Genomic DNA, 14,607 nt, shown 5'->3' on the forward strand with positions numbered 1-14,607 from the left:
TTTATGAATACCCTCGGTTTGTATCGGTACAAGCTGCTCGTGTCAATAGCTAATAAACAGTGCGTGTAATGACAATGAAGAGTAGCCATGTAATGCTAGTCTGAGCTTGCCTTCTTGGTACCCAAACACATGAATGAAATAAACTGCGAGTTTCATGGAAAGATACAGTATTGATGTGACATAATTATGGCAGCAAGGAAAGCCCCGGCAACGTTTCTTCTCCAAAGCTTTCAGGAAAAGTGCTCGCACTCACCAGCAAACATACCATGCAATGTCCGGAAGCGCCTCCAGGCCTCAATACCGATGCACTCAAGGGGCTAGCATGGCCCTGGGACTTGCCGGTCGAGCTGGAGGAGTACGCACACCACATTCTGCCTTCGCAGAGCTGTCTAAGCTTGCACTAGGAACTAATCGACAGAGCACCTGCAAGTTGATATGAGGAAGGTTGCTATCCTAGGGTAGCCAAGTACTGCAGAAGCTATAAGACGACAAAGTACTACAGGATATTTCCTCACTAGATGAAACACCGAGATATATATAAATTTGGATTATGACGCTACTGTTTTCAGCTTCTTTTTCTGGACAACACCAGGGAGTAAGCCAGAGCCATTTGCATGTTGAAAAAAACGGCCTACATAGCTGACAGCGTCGAAATCATATTTGATGCCAACCTCGGCCAGCTTTCGCTTCTTCTCGTTCTCCCTTTGAATCAGACGCTTCTCGGCTTTTCGCATGCTTTCCTGAGTTCGCAGCTACCAACAATAGTACTGAGTCATGTCGTTAGTGAAACTTCATTCGACGGACCTTGTTATGTTCTTTCCGCACGATCTGATCTCTTGGGATGGCCTTCCATTTTTTATTTGCACCTACCCACAACTCGGGGTGCACCTTTTCCTTGGGTATTATCTTGCACTTAAGTATATGGCCCATCAACAAGTAATTATCCATGGTCTCTGCGACGATTTGTGCGACGGACGCCGAGTCGAACTCGATAAAACCGTAGTGTTTTGATCTACCAGTCTGATTCACTGTCAGACGATGCCCACTACAGCGACAATTTAAATACCTTTTTGTTCCGTGAGATACGCAATCTTGTTACATCCCCAAATTGAGAGAGATATCCCTTCAGCTGGTCTTCGTAGAACCCATGTGGCAGGCAGCCCATGTATATCACACCTCGGTCTTGAGTCTACTCCACTGTAAGAGATAACCTGTCAATAACTGGTCGATGCACTCACTGGATGCCGTTTCGCTTTTTCAAGTTTCCTCTTTACTGTTGCATCATCCTTGGCGACAGTGGGTAGTCTCCCAATATCAATCTCTTCGCCAGCAACTGCATCCTCGTCGGAAGAATCATCCTCGTCCGTTGAAAAACCATACAGGTGGTCATCGTCCTCAGCATCTGAGCTTCCACTTTTTTCTGAAGCAACTTCAGGCTCCTTCACAGGTTTCAGTATCGACTTTGACTTCGACTTCGTCAGTTTGGAAGGCAAATCAACAGATGACGATATTCGTTTTCCAGCATTGGAAATTGATGTTGTTGAAGCCGACTTCAGCGACAATTTCGGGGCCATGTCGATGATTTTTCGAGTAGTTCAAGTGCCTGACCTATTAGTAGATGTATGTAGTACTCTTCAGAAGCTTTTGGACAACAAACCACAACAACGTCTGATCATGATCCCAAAGTTCGCCAATCCGCACTTCCAGGGTCAAGACTTTGAGTTCGTGTCTCGAGCACAGCTTAGGTCTGACGTGGACCCCCTCGTGGACGCGGACGGTACATCTGACGTTGAGGTCACGACCTCGAAGCGCAAGCTGCATGAGCACCTTTTCTCAGAGTTTGGGGAGTGTCTATCAATAGCTTCTAGTCATCCTCCTAGGAAGAAAAAGCGATGTAATGGGAACGAGACAACGCCACCGGACGTACAAGATGGCTTGATATGTATGTATCCAAACCTGTAAGAAACGCTTCATGACGGCTCATCCATACAGCATTCCGTCTACTTTCCAGTAGAACACCTCCAAGGATCATATCAACCATCCCGAAACCTCCACCCAAGCCAAAGTACTTTACTTTATATTGACTTTTTCTTCCACTCATAATTTTCCTTGTATGAAGAACAAGATCACCTGATTGTGAAGACAGTCCCATCCAGGCCGACGAACGGATGAGACGCGCCCAGTCTGTAGCCGTAGACTTTGTACGGGTAGGCACGCCGTCGCAACAGCACCTCAAGGTGCGTAATATACATTATTCACAAATTTTGGCGTTGTAAAAAATCCTCCCATTCAGCCATTCGTACAAGACGCTCACAAAGTTATCCGCATGAGAGGCAATTTGCCAGTTCCTCACCCTGCAGTGATGGTCACCGAAAGTCACCGACACGGAACAGTGCGCAGGCAGGCACTGCGACCACCAATACCTGGTGCCATCGATTCCCCGCATTCGTTGCGGGCAACCTGCATCGTTTTCCCCACTGCTTTCCCTGAGGATTTGCAATCATACAAGACACGGGGCAAAGCAGTCAAGAAGAAGCCGCCTTACGAACGTCCGCCTCCTACTTATTGGAGGCCAGATTTTAATCAACGGGAAAAATGCGTAGGCTATGGGCTGGGCTATCCAGGAAGTTGGAGTGTTCGTTATGAGGGCGATCCGAGGAAACGATGGTATGTGAGAGATACAATGCGGAAAGCGACTTTCATCGCGTAGCAATCATTCTTCGAATCACATCACATTGACGTTTGCTTACTTTGTGAATCGGAACTTTACCTCAATTGAGGCAACTTTGACTTTGAAGCCTGAAGGTACCGAGTAGCCTACTATAGTACTTATTTTCATTCGTCTAGTGTGGTTCCAAACTCTATGCCGTAACCAAATACAAAATTTGTCTTGCTGTCAGTACATCCGTATAGGTCACTTGACGGTTTGGAGCTCAGTTGGACATACATTACAGAGTACGCCGCATTTCCGACATGTTCATGGCAGTTCATTATTGACAAAAGTTCTCAGCATGGTCAGCTTCGGTAGGCTACTTGTACCTCAGGAGAGAGTTGTGTTGTCGGCGTCGTCTTTTTCGACATTTTTCTTGCCAGCCTTCGTCTCATACTTTGCAATGGGCGTGCTGGTTCAACGAAAACGCACTGCAATGGTCCGCATTGCGCTGCTTCCAGTCACATTGTTGTGCGCATGTCGAGCTGGCTCGTCGCTCGATCTTTCTTTTGGCATTCCTAACTACCGTTTCCTTAATCAAGGCTTAGTTGTGAGTGCACTGAAGAAGTTGTCTGTCACGAGGAGCCCAGGTCTCATCCAGTTGTTATCATTCAGCTCGCCATATTCACCCTTTCGATGCGATCGACCGCTTGGGCTTTCGCACCACAACCATATAAACGGATCGCTTTGCAACCAAACCGAACATTCCATGGTGATACCTTGTCAGGCAGTACAAGCAACCAGTTGACCGATGTTGACGATACCCCACTATTTACCGCTATCTGGAACGCATGGGATCTATCAGTTAACCTTCGCGGGATTGGGTGGGATTGGGCAGAAGGCCTACGCATTCCAAAGAGTAGTTGTGGAACAAAATCAACATTAGAGTTCCTGCTCAGTACTCTCGCGAAGCTACTGTTCTATGCACTTGCATTTGATGCCACCTCTGGAGCCGCTCGTGATTTTTCTCCGGAGACATTTGGATCAACTGAAGGGGGCACAATATTTGACGCATCATTGCCGCCCCTCAGTCGCTATACCCGGTCTACCATCATTACGATCCTCTCTGGTTGGACAGCATATTTTGTGATTGAATTGGTGTATCAGATACACACCATCGAGTTCGTCTTGCTATTCAGACAAGCACCGTCTCAATGGCCGCCTTTGTTTGATACTCCGTGGCTCTCGACATCGCTGACCAGTTTTTGGGGTCACAAGTGGCATCAATTGTTCCGGGAGTGCTTCATATCAGTCGGCGCTCGACCATTGTCATACCTGCTTGGTCGCACTGGAGGGGTGATGGGCGCATTCCTCACCTCAGGCGCTCTGCACTATCTTGGATTGAAGGCAATGGAACGAGGTGGTCATCCTGTTGTTGTGTTTGGGTTCTTCATCACACAAGCCATCGGTCTAATTATTGAGGGCATGTGGAAGAGGTGCACGGGCATACGTGTTAGTGGATTTTTGGGCTTGCTGTGGACTTGGCTTTGGGTAGTCTTTTGGGCTAACTTCATGGTTGATGCATGGGCGAGAGTTGGTTTGGTCGGGTCCAAGTTCTTCCCCGACAATTACAGACCGACAGTCTTGCTTGTCCATTTTTTGAAACATTCTCTCAATATTTTTGGATTCTCCGAGATAGAGATGATTAATGTAGCTCAGCGGCGTTGATCGCGTCATTGTACATACCCATAGTCCAGCTTAAGAATAACAAGAGGCATAAAAGTCGTCACTGACTCTCAGACTCCGCATGTCTGTCCGTGCACACTCGCGTTGACAATGAGCGAGTACCTAGTAGGTCTCCGACTACTCCATTTACTTATGCATCACTGCAAAAGTTTTCACTTTTTTTTACTCCCGGAGCCAATACTATATACTGTTCAGATCCAGCTACATAGCGAAAGTTTGGCGAAAGTGGTGCCACCCTCGTTGCTTTTCACCAATATACCTACAAGTTTGGTCATTGGGGGGCTATACTTACATATGTCGTTACATATAGGGATCGGCCCGGGTCCTGTCCTCCTGACCTTGACGGAGACTCGCCAAGATAAATCAAGTAACAGTGAGCACACTTTGGGCCAATTTTTCCCTCTCTTTCCATCTGACTGCATTGGCGATGAAGATTGCTATCACCGGATGCAATGGGGGCGTAGGGAGACGCGTTGTGCTTTGGGTGCTGAAGGAAGGACACACTGTAATCGGCGTAGACTGTGTTATTGCACAAGATACCGACTTCTTCGACAATCCTGCCTTCTCTTTCCATTCAGTGAACCTGAAGGACTTTGATACAACTTTGAAGGTTTTCGAGGGTTGTGATGCAATCATCCAGTTGGCAGCTTTTGCACAACCAATGGACTACAAGACCAAGGTGCATAACGAGTAAGAGGTCCGTTCCGTCACAGTACTGCGAGTTACTAAAAGTAGCCCACACCCGCCATGTGTAGCAATGTCGTGATCACCTGGAATGTCCTGCGTGCAGCGGCTGAGGTGACTCAGAAAAATATCCTGCAGATAATATGTTGACTAAATATCCTCAGTTAGGAATAGATCGTGTCGCACTAGCATCCTCAGTCAATGTCTTGCGTGGGGTGTACAGCACAGAGCCTATCTTCCACTACTTTCCAATCGATGAGAATCACCCATGCGAGCCTGACGAACCTTATGGGCTTTCCAAATTGTGATTAATCCCAGATTTGTCTCATCGAAGAAATAATAATAGAGCCTGACTAAATCCTGCCAGAATTGCTGAGATGCAAGCAAATACTATCGTCCGAAGATACCCATCCATGCGAGTTGCAAGCATTCGCATCCACTGGTTTGTCCCTACGCGCGCACGAGCCTATAGACAAGATTACTTCCGCGCCAGAGGCGACCTCTGGAGCTACGTCCAAATGGATTCAGCAGCGGACGCCTTCTTGCGTGCAGTGACCGTGCACATGGGCCATTGGACAGGGCACGAGACATTTTTTATTGCTGCGCCTCAGCTGGCCGCCGATGAGGACTGGCTGGAACTAAAGGAGAAGTACTTCCCAGATGTGCCAGTAAAACCTGGCTGGGTCGAGAGTGGCACGAAAGGATTCTTCGACTGTAGTAAAGCTGAGCGCTTGCTTGGTTGGGTTCACACGGACTATGCATAAACACGAACTTTAATGAATGGATACAGCGGAACTGTGTCATGGGCACTGAAGTACTGATAGCGTGCGGGTCTCGCACATTCCACTTCAATCGAATGACATAGGATGAGTACCTGGACTCTTCATCCCCTTCTCAACTCTGTCTTTTGGGCTGCCGCAATGCACTGGGTACGGGCCGCCGCTTTGTACTTTCTCATAGGGTTGTTAAATCTCGATGCCCTGTTCTCAACTGGGGGCCCGAGTCTCACGATCAGCTACTTGTTCTATTCGATCGAACAGGTGGCTGGCGACCTTGATCCCCCGAACTTGCACAAGAATAGATCAGACATGGGCGAATTTCGGGGAGTGGACACACTAGAGATTCCGGCAAGGATCAGAAGTAAGCTTCACATCCACTACAGAAATATTCAGAGTCTCGATGTACGACACAAGGGCATTGCAAGTAGCGGATAATTGAAACGCAGTCAGTTGCGCTGCGAGCATGATACGGATATCCGGGTCGTACTAGTAATTATTGCAATAAGATTCCCTTGCTATAGTCTATCGTTGGGCCAGAGTTGCAAAACACCTCATACTCATAGCACACACAATACATTCCAAACCCCTTACTCTCGGACATGTATCACTACAATATTGATCCATCCATAGCAATGTAATTTTTGACGTTTTTGTACTAATATCTCGTCATTCCAAGAAGAGACACACATGTTAGTGGATCCTGTCCAGCTACTAACGTAGTTATGATTCCCCCCTGTGATTGCGAATATATATACTGCGTTCAAAACGGTATTTTGTGAGTTTAGGATTCACTGATGAATTCAAGCGTCTTTTTCTTCCCCTTGCCCGCCATAATTCATCGTGCGCCTCGAGCACGACAAACTTTGGTGGCGTCACTGTATTCAGAGTGTATCTGTGGGAGTGACACTGAGAGTCACGAAGCGAGTGTGCGTAATATAGTCACGCAGGATGCAAGAAAGTCTGTAGCTATGTAGCTCATCAGTATGGGGCAATCGACAAAACACGGAGCGCACATATTCTTCATAATGATGCAGCACCTCTCGAAGCTGCTTGCGTGATATCTCTGCTGTGTAGAGGACCTCGTCGTCCGTTCGCTTACCGTCAAAGTACTGATTGATCCTGATAATGGGTCAAAGGGACGTTGGTGAACAAGCAGACCGAAAACTGACAGTGCAAATCGTCTTGCAATATATTCATCCTTCCCCTCCGACATAGCTGCTAACCATTTTCGCTCCAACGGGCTCGCTGTTCCCGGATCGCTAATTATCGAAGGCTCAAGGGTATCCTCAGATGATCCCCAACCAACATTCTCCTCTCCTGAATCTTCCTCAGATATTTCGTCAAAGACATCTCCAGCATCCTCAAGAAGGATTGACCCAGATAAATCGCTGGGCTTGCTCTGCCCCGAGTCCATAGACCGTCTTGGGTACTGCCTAGCAGCTTGGGGTGAAAGCGACAACCAAGGCGTGTTTACTCGTAGATGCTCGTGTGCATCACCTACGCCATGGTCGCCCTTGCGGCTGCTTCTCCGGCGCTCGCGAAGATGATGACTCACCCTTCGCTCCAGCTTCCATTCGTGAGCTTGTCTGACGTGAACTTTGAGCTCAGCAGTAGTGACTACGCGCACGTGCAGATGCAGTGTAATAAGGAGGTCGCGCTTCAGCATCCAAAGCACAACTTCGTGGTACAGAGATATGAGATCCTTGGACTGCACGACCGTTGCAAAAAAGTGGTTATCAGCCTGCTTGGAATTAGAATTGGAGATTGTAGCCATGAGCGTAGGGAGGGGTGAGATGGTCGGCTGTGGGAAATCACGTTTGAATTCAGCAGCAAGGGTGGCAAGCCTGCATTCAAATTAATTGATTACAAGACAGAGGAAGTGTATTATACACTAACGGTTTATCAAACTTGGGAGCAATCGAAAAGATGGTCTTCAATCCATTGTGGACTGTATCAACAATCTTGGCCCGTCGGTGGTGGACTAACCAGCGAACAGTTGGATATACCTGGGAATGTAGGTCCCAGTCAAGCAAACTTGCCATGTCTGCCAGTCTGAAAACGCTGTCATCTTGAATATCCATGACACGAAAGTAGACCCACGATAATGTGACAGAAGCAGTTTCAAGGAACTTGATCAGGCCTTCTGCCAGACTTCTCTCTTCAGCGTGCACGTGCGACCCTCTCAAGTTCACATACGGATCCAGTTCCTGGTCGGTATCAAGGAGAAGCAAACTCTTCCAAGGCACAAGGGCTGGCAGGCGCCACCCAAAACTGAGCTCGCGGCCCCATAGTTGAGAATCGGTTTGATTCTCGAGACGACCCACGAATTCAAGTTCAAATTCCTCTTCGCTGTGCAATAAATGGTCCAGATAAGGGGGTAGCTGCAGTTCAAGGGGGAGATCGTTGAGAGTGACGTGGGCCATGTTAGATGACTTTATAGCATCATAGAGATTTTTCATTGCTGTAGCAATGGATGACACTCGTTGTGCATGCGATGCAAAGTCAGAGAAACGCTCTCCTAGGCATACACGTCAGCGATATGTATTCCGCAAGTGCCGGACGCAGCTGACCTTTTACCATATACTCGGTTTCAAGCGAACCAATCGCATCGCACTCCAGTTCAACAAAGTTTGACAAGACCTGTTCTTGGAAGAGCACAGCAGTGACAGTGAATGCAATTTGCTCATAGATCGTGTCGAAATATCTTGCAACATTCCCCGAGGCTGATGATGACGGGTCTGGTAAGTCGAACACAAGGACAAGATGAAATATGTGCAGCCACGAGCTTTTGGGCGTCGTGGTAGAGTGTGTATCTCCACCCAGAGAGACATCAGAGCTATCTTTGTTTGGTAGATTAGATTCCCGATGTCGAGACCCTCGACCTCGTGAGCCAGGTTTGTATCTCTCTGGCTTGAAGCTCCACGTGCCGTCAGGTTCCGCGCAGACAGGATGGCCGGCGAAAACGAGGTTATCAATGATGAGCTCAAATTTCTGGTGACATAAGTGTCTCTGCGGGCATAGCATTCCAGCCAGGAATTGGGCAGTGTAGTTGAACAAACATTGGTACTCATTCGCGACGGGGTCAATTTCCCTTCGCTCATCGTTGCAAGGAGAGTCACGGCCTGATGCCGGAATAGTGGAACGGGAGAAAGACATGGACCTGTCGCGACTCTCAGTGGGTCTCCTCCACGCGTAGTCATCTATATTGACATCTACGGCACCCTCAACATGTGTTTCGGCTAAGGCATTTGAATTATCTGAGTAATGTGATGCACGCCAAGGGTTGTCTAAGTCGAGACCGTCGACAGGTGGACGCGGACGGGAGAGTCTGGGTCTAGTATTCTCCACGGATGGTGGCCATCGATAAACAACATTTGGCCCCTTTGCTGACGAGGTTACGAGCAAAATTGCTAAGAGAGTTTCAGCCATGCGACAACAAGATTATGAAGCCCTATAAGAGCTTAGGTATCGACTGCAATATTGTTGCTGTAAGTACGCTACTGTACAATGTTACGTAAACGACTCCGAGAATGCCGGCCACAGTACGGCCCGATGCTTCCTTTTCAGGTTCTATCCAAAATTTATAATCGATAAGTTGCTCGCCTCCACACCAGAGTCACGGCACTCAGCTCAATACCATCTTATACCGTGATCTTGTCCTCGCTATCCCGATCTAGCGACAAGGCCAAAATCAACGCAGAGAGGAACTAGTCATGCCAAAGGTGTGTAAATTACCATTCTCTGTCGCAATCACTCAAGCTGATCATCTCACTCAGAATAAAGGAAAGGTCACACTCTCCCATGTGATTGTGGGGCGAGCCCAGCGCTGAACTCATATTTCTCCAGGGTGGAAAGAATCGCAGACGTGGAAAGAACGAAAACGATGACGACAAGCGTGAATTAGTCTTCCGTGAAGATGGACAAGAATACGCACAAGTAACGAAGATGCTTGGTAATGGTCGTCTCGAGGCAATGTGCTTTGATGGGGAGAAGAGGCTGGCCCACATTCGTGGTAAGATGCGAAAGAAGGTCAGTATTCATGCTGTAGATTGTAAGCGCTCGGTTTAGGTCGTTGTTTCAGGTGTGGATCAACCAGGGAGACATTGTACTCCTTTCTCTGCGGGACTTCCAGGATGACAAGGCAGATGTCATTGTTAAGTATACGGCTGATGAGGCAAGAAATCGTACGCAATTTAATTCCTTTCATCACATGCTTATGAAGACTCATCCAATGTACAATAGTAAAGGCCTACGGCGAGCTGCCAGAGAATGCAAAAATCAACGAGACAGATACCTTCCCCGAGGAGGATGGAGAGTGTACTTTTGAATTCGGCGACGAAGGGGAGGTCGATATCGACGACATTTAATCCCGTCCCTGTATCAACCATGTATTCTCCTTGTGTTGTAAGTGGCTGCCTTATTGTGTATATCCGGTGTTGACTGGGCCGCATCCTCAGTATATTCTGTATTGGTCATCTCAATGCATCTCGTACATTGTACTCATGCGGACACCAGCGGTGAATTGATTGGATTTTAGCAGTGTACTGACAACGTGTATCAATTTGGACGTAGTCACATCAATGTTCAATTTCATGACTTGTATTGATTCTCCTGACTGAAGGTAGCGTTGTATCTCCACTATGACATACTTCCCGTAGAAGTACGGATGGCTTGAACATGAGACTCCACGATGAATTGGATGGACGTTGTGATTTACAAAGTCATCGCATCATCTGTAGAGTCTGCAAATCGGGCACACATTCTTTTTCTTTCATAAAATATTCCACAATATCCCGCGCATCGAGTTTCACCGCAACCTTGAGCATTTCGGGTGTTACTTGCACTCGATCCTCCGATTTTTGCCTCTTCCCCTTCTGCGTCAATACCTCTGGACTGTGTTCCCGGCAATCCACCCTTTCTACAAGCAGTCGCACAAGCGAGAGATCCTTGTGGTAGATAGCGACAAGGATTGATATGTTATTTTTGCAACGAGGGGAAGCGCCATGATCAAGAAGAAAGTGAACTAGAGGCACGAAGCCCGCCTGGACAGCTTTCGTGAGGGCGTAGCCATCATGCGAGTTGACGTCTGGGGGACGGATTTTCGGACAAGTGAACAAATATTTTAGGAAGGGGAGCGGATGGTCTTGATCTGTCCACAAAGGCGTCTTTGCGCGCGACTTGGGTGTGAGCGAACGAAAGAGGCGTCTTGGGAGTTCTGGTATCCAGGTTAAAGGTATGATATCGCCTGATATTCGAAACAACATTTCTAATATGTCCACTGTGCAAATTGGGTATCGCAATAGTTTCGAGGGAATCAAGTCATCCCTAATTTGTGCGGCTTCGATAGATGCGATAAGATATTGGACACGATAGGAGGGCGGAGATGCGCTGAATATCCTGTAGAGAGTCTTACATGTCAGAGGGAGAGAGGGAGATGCAGAGAAGAGCTGTATCTCGTAGAGAAGCTGATGAACAAAATCTATTAGGTATCAAGTAGTCTCGGTGAAAACTGAAAACTACGAACCTCGACCGGAAGAGTGTTTATTGAGACACCCCTTGTCATCGTCAGGATGTCAGACTGGCCGGCCATCAGAGAACCAGTGAACAGATGAGACAGTTAGACGCTCCACGAGTACTGCTGGCCCTCACGGCTGACACTACGGGGTCCGCAATATTTATCGAGTTTTTCCCGCAGCATTTAGAATTCCAGATTGCGATATTTAGGAGTAATTTATATGCTGTACAAAATGCAAAGAAAATATTTGAAGTATAAACTAACATAAAGATGGGTACATACCTTCAAATTTCGGCAGTGTTTTGTGCGAAATTTAAAATATGAATCATCGGCAACTATTTTCCCACCAATCATACGTCAATGAAAATTTGAAATATAATTGGGTTTTCAGCGTCTGCTTAAATTTGAAGTTTAATTGTCACGTGAAACGTTGGACTAAACTTGAAGTTTAGTCCGTCACTACATGCTTGTCAATAGTGGTACTCAATATAACTTTTGAAACTTTTGAAAACTCGCTAAGATGCTGGCTAAACACTTCAAACTCTTGGTTTAAGAACTCTTACAGCTGATTCCGAAACTATGCGGAATCGCAAAATCAAAACTTGAGCGTCGGAAACGGCCGAACAAGGACCCCGTAAGCATACTGTGAGATTTGCGCTGCGCAGCGTCTGTGTCGTTCATTAATGCCGCCACGCACTGTTTCGAACGATCTAAAGGCTCGAATCCCTGTTCTCCATCGATGTGGGCACTCCATTAAACATATCTGCCATCTACTTGGAGTAAAAAAGACTCTTGTGTACAAGGTTTTACAGCTCTGTCCCTTGACTTGGAGTTTACAGCACTCTCATATCCACAGCAAGCATACAGGCCGGCGTCACACCCTCACCATTGATGACATTGCCTTCATCACTGCCATTCTTCATTGCCACCCTACTATTTATCTCGATGAGCTACAGCATGAATTACACTCTCGCCATGGTGTGCTTGTGTCTCTGCAAACACTTCTTTGCACATTTTCATGGTTGCATTTCAAGTGCAAATGCATTTCTGCTTATGCTCTCGAACAGAATGAAGAAAAATGTGCTATTTTTATGAATAGTATTGCTAACATTGCACCTGACCCTGAAATGTTGATGTTCGGTGATGAGTTTCCTCTCAGTGATCCTATAGTGTGATTTGTCGTGCTTCATGAGAATTGTTGTCAGAAATTTGATGTAGTTGGACTCAGAGACTTGAAAGACTAGTTCCTTGACTTTTGTAGATTTCACTTCCTTGGTTTTTGCTTTGCCATTATTTTCAGTAGTAGTCTTGGTGTATGTATCAAGGTAAATAATGAATGTTGCCATGAATCCAGGTGTCTCTGGGGAGGAATCTGATGGTGATGACATTGTCTTTCAGTGAATTGCATATACTACACTAGCACTACTACAAATCTCGCAGTCATGTGCTTACGGGGTCCTTGTTCGGCCATTTCCGATGCTCAAGTTTTGATTTTGTGATTCCACATAGTTTTGGAATCAGCTGTAAATGATGCTTGGTGAGTCAGCATGAAGTCAGACATTAAGACACTTAGGATTTTCAAAGTATGATATATACACAGGAGAAAGTCTTACTTTAGAGAGGGTAGAAAAAGTAACTGCAATGTAGGTTCACAACAAGTAGTAGATGCTCCAATGCATGTCATATTTTGTGTGTCAACTTTGAATGAAATTGTAAAAAAAAGAACAACTTGAAGTCCCCCCAAAAAAAAACAAATTGGCTATAGGTAGGGAATGCTGGACAGGACAAACCAAGTGCTAAGGGGGGAAGGATGAGGGGAGGAAAGATACCAGGTACCATAGGTAGGGAAAGCCAGACAGAATAAATCAAGTACTAAGGGGGGGGGAGTGTCATATCTGCATATCTGGATCTCAGATCTGATCCATATCTCATCTCAGATCCAGTCCACATCTTATCTCCAATCCTATCCACATCTTATTCCCTTCCAACATCTCATCATCCAATCTGCCCACTTGTCTGGTCTGGTCCACAATTCATCCAAATCTACAACCAGTGCTCATCTCCTTTCTGTCATATCCACATATCCAGATCTCAGATCTGATCCATATCTCATCTCAGATCCAATCCACATCTTATCCCCCTCCAATATCTCATCATCCAATCTGCCCACTTGTCTGGTCCAGTCCACAATTCATCCAAATCCACAACCAGCACTCATCTCCTTTTGGTAATCCCCTGACTCCAGTACTTCAGTTATCTGTATATCCATCCTGCTCACTGATCCATTACCTATGCTTCATTTCTGTTTCATTATTTGTGATCCATTCCTACTTACCAATAGACTATCCATATGCTTTGTACATAGCCTCGGATCCTGCTGATTGATCATTCTGTTAGATACCTATAGTATATAACCTCCTGTAAATCTCTATAACACCTCAGTTTGAATATCATCTTAGTTCTGCTCATTCCTGTCCTCTGGACCTGAGTACCTCTACTCTCATCACCCTCCAAGACTTAGGATTGATTCCTGTAGTCTGTCCATATCTGCCTCTGTCTACAACAATCCATACTGTTAGTTTCTAGTCTGGACTTGTCCAGGTTAGCCTTAGGATACTTATTCTACATCCAGAAGTCATCCAGATCCACTATGCTACCCGTCTGACCCTCTGGATGTGTTAATCTTGTCCTCCTGAAATAAGGGGCAATACTCAGGTAAGGGGCACAGCACACAAGCTGAGGCTGAAGCCCTTAGGATCTGCTTAGCCCTTGAGTATGACCTTAACAGGGAGGAGGAGAAAGATACCGGGTAGCTGAGGAAGGAAAATGAAAGAATACCAGGTGAAGGGTGAACTCTTTCCCAAGCACTCCTTCTCTGGCTTGATATCCATGGCCACTTTAGATATAGTGTCTGTAGTTAGTGCTGGGCCTTTCAATTGGTTATTAATAACCATTGCAGCTATGGTCATATGATAGTGCACAAGATCACTAAGAGCCTTGAGCCAGCCAGATCAGAACGAATATAGAGTCAGCTTCTTGAGAGGGTAGGTGGAGAAGGTGGAGGGAATGATGATAAGGTAGAGGATGGACAAGGGGCTCGCTAAAGATGAGGCACTGTTGGTCAGATGCAACATGTATGGGACCTGGACTAGAATAGATTTCCTGTAAGATAAGGGTCAATGTTAGCTGCAACTTGCAATAAGCATAGAGATTACTTACCTTGGGTGGATGAT

The 14,607-nt window shown here is 46.4% G+C and overlaps 7 protein-coding genes across 7 annotated transcripts; 4 read left to right on the top strand and 3 right to left on the bottom strand.

Moving 5' to 3' along the window:
* Positions 1 to 149: 149 nt before the first annotated feature.
* BJ212DRAFT_1334492 (uncharacterized protein) lies at positions 150 to 1,637 on the bottom strand. Its single transcript, XM_041334872.1, has 5 exons — positions 1,239 to 1,637; positions 1,067 to 1,189; positions 805 to 1,020; positions 636 to 752; positions 150 to 578 (listed from the first exon to the last, which is right to left on the bottom strand). Exons 1-5 carry the CDS (start codon positions 1,572 to 1,574, stop codon positions 549 to 551), a joined length of 822 nt encoding a protein of 273 aa, XP_041196653.1. The 5' UTR covers positions 1,575 to 1,637; the 3' UTR covers positions 150 to 548.
* On the top strand, positions 1,638 to 2,897 carry BJ212DRAFT_1334494 (uncharacterized protein). The gene is made up of 4 exons (XM_041334873.1): positions 1,638 to 1,942; positions 1,993 to 2,065; positions 2,120 to 2,237; positions 2,294 to 2,897. Exons 1-4 carry the CDS (start codon positions 1,675 to 1,677, stop codon positions 2,708 to 2,710), a joined length of 876 nt encoding a protein of 291 aa, XP_041196654.1. The 5' UTR covers positions 1,638 to 1,674; the 3' UTR covers positions 2,711 to 2,897.
* On the top strand, positions 2,898 to 4,438 carry BJ212DRAFT_1457277 (membrane bound O-acyl transferase family-domain-containing protein). Its single transcript, XM_041338877.1, has 3 exons — positions 2,898 to 2,955; positions 3,011 to 3,260; positions 3,326 to 4,438. The coding sequence occupies exons 2-3, from the start codon at positions 3,012 to 3,014 to the stop codon at positions 4,376 to 4,378; spliced, it is 1,302 nt and encodes a 433-aa protein (XP_041196655.1). The 5' UTR covers positions 2,898 to 2,955; position 3,011; the 3' UTR covers positions 4,379 to 4,438.
* On the top strand, positions 4,439 to 6,275 carry BJ212DRAFT_1334499 (NAD(P)-binding protein). Its single transcript, XM_041334874.1, has 4 exons — positions 4,439 to 5,086; positions 5,152 to 5,194; positions 5,245 to 5,384; positions 5,448 to 6,275. Exons 1-4 carry the CDS (start codon positions 4,824 to 4,826, stop codon positions 5,842 to 5,844), a joined length of 843 nt encoding a protein of 280 aa, XP_041196656.1. The 5' UTR covers positions 4,439 to 4,823; the 3' UTR covers positions 5,845 to 6,275.
* A 197-nt stretch (positions 6,276 to 6,472) lies between these two features.
* BJ212DRAFT_1334504 (nitrogen permease regulator of amino acid transport activity 3-domain-containing protein) lies at positions 6,473 to 9,338 on the bottom strand. Its single transcript, XM_041334875.1, has 6 exons — positions 8,430 to 9,338; positions 7,960 to 8,377; positions 7,756 to 7,911; positions 7,029 to 7,703; positions 6,873 to 6,978; positions 6,473 to 6,825 (listed from the first exon to the last, which is right to left on the bottom strand). Exons 1-6 carry the CDS (start codon positions 9,286 to 9,288, stop codon positions 6,799 to 6,801), a joined length of 2,241 nt encoding a protein of 746 aa, XP_041196657.1. The 5' UTR covers positions 9,289 to 9,338; the 3' UTR covers positions 6,473 to 6,798.
* Positions 9,339 to 9,572: 234 nt separating this feature from the next.
* BJ212DRAFT_1477749 (eukaryotic translation initiation factor 1A) lies at positions 9,573 to 10,226 on the top strand (the record flags this gene model as incomplete). Its single annotated transcript, XM_041339598.1, has 5 exons — positions 9,573 to 9,581; positions 9,636 to 9,662; positions 9,706 to 9,888; positions 9,941 to 10,043; positions 10,102 to 10,226. The coding sequence occupies 5 exons, from the start codon at positions 9,573 to 9,575 to the stop codon at positions 10,224 to 10,226; spliced, it is 447 nt and encodes a 148-aa protein (XP_041196658.1).
* A 228-nt stretch (positions 10,227 to 10,454) lies between these two features.
* Positions 10,455 to 11,549, bottom strand: BJ212DRAFT_1334510 (uncharacterized protein). The gene is made up of 2 exons (XM_041334876.1): positions 11,384 to 11,549; positions 10,455 to 11,324 (listed from the first exon to the last, which is right to left on the bottom strand). The coding sequence occupies exons 1-2, from the start codon at positions 11,447 to 11,449 to the stop codon at positions 10,581 to 10,583; spliced, it is 810 nt and encodes a 269-aa protein (XP_041196659.1). The 5' UTR covers positions 11,450 to 11,549; the 3' UTR covers positions 10,455 to 10,580.
* Positions 11,550 to 14,607: the final 3,058 nt, after the last annotated feature.

This window comes from Suillus subaureus, assembly GCF_016647635.1.
Source record: "Suillus subaureus strain MN1 chromosome Unknown BJ212scaffold_6, whole genome shotgun sequence".
Lineage (NCBI taxonomy): Eukaryota > Fungi > Basidiomycota > Agaricomycetes > Boletales > Suillaceae > Suillus > Suillus subaureus.

Coding starts and splice junctions, on each gene's coding strand:
- BJ212DRAFT_1334499 (XM_041334874.1), top strand. CDS start 4,824: ATGAAGATTGCTATCACCGGATGCAATGGGGGCGTAGGGAGACGCGTT. Junction 5,195..5,244: donor TCCTGCGTGCAGCGGCTGAG/GTGACTCAGAAA, acceptor AAATATCCTCAG/TTAGGAATAGATCGTGTCGC. Junction 5,385..5,447: donor CCTTATGGGCTTTCCAAATT/GTGATTAATCCC, acceptor AAATCCTGCCAG/AATTGCTGAGATGCAAGCAA.
- BJ212DRAFT_1334494 (XM_041334873.1), top strand. CDS start 1,675: ATGATCCCAAAGTTCGCCAATCCGCACTTCCAGGGTCAAGACTTTGAG. Junction 1,943..1,992: donor CGTACAAGATGGCTTGATAT/GTATGTATCCAA, acceptor TCATCCATACAG/CATTCCGTCTACTTTCCAGT. Junction 2,066..2,119: donor AAACCTCCACCCAAGCCAAA/GTACTTTACTTT, acceptor CCTTGTATGAAG/AACAAGATCACCTGATTGTG.
- BJ212DRAFT_1457277 (XM_041338877.1), top strand. CDS start 3,012: ATGGTCAGCTTCGGTAGGCTACTTGTACCTCAGGAGAGAGTTGTGTTG. Junction 3,261..3,325: donor TCCTTAATCAAGGCTTAGTT/GTGAGTGCACTG, acceptor GTTATCATTCAG/CTCGCCATATTCACCCTTTC.
- BJ212DRAFT_1334504 (XM_041334875.1), bottom strand. CDS start 9,288: ATGGCTGAAACTCTCTTAGCAATTTTGCTCGTAACCTCGTCAGCAAAG. Junction 7,912..7,959: donor ACTGCTTCTGTCACATTATC/GTGGGTCTACTT, acceptor CAGCGTTTTCAG/ACTGGCAGACATGGCAAGTT. Junction 7,704..7,755: donor GCTCCCAAGTTTGATAAACC/GTTAGTGTATAA, acceptor ATTTGAATGCAG/GCTTGCCACCCTTGCTGCTG.
- BJ212DRAFT_1334492 (XM_041334872.1), bottom strand. CDS start 1,574: ATGGCCCCGAAATTGTCGCTGAAGTCGGCTTCAACAACATCAATTTCC. Junction 753..804: donor TGCGGAAAGAACATAACAAG/GTCCGTCGAATG, acceptor TATTGTTGGTAG/CTGCGAACTCAGGAAAGCAT. Junction 579..635: donor ATTTCGACGCTGTCAGCTAT/GTAGGCCGTTTT, acceptor GGTGTTGTCCAG/AAAAAGAAGCTGAAAACAGT.
- BJ212DRAFT_1334510 (XM_041334876.1), bottom strand. CDS start 11,449: ATGGCCGGCCAGTCTGACATCCTGACGATGACAAGGGGTGTCTCAATA. Junction 11,325..11,383: donor TAAACACTCTTCCGGTCGAG/GTTCGTAGTTTT, acceptor TTTGTTCATCAG/CTTCTCTACGAGATACAGCT.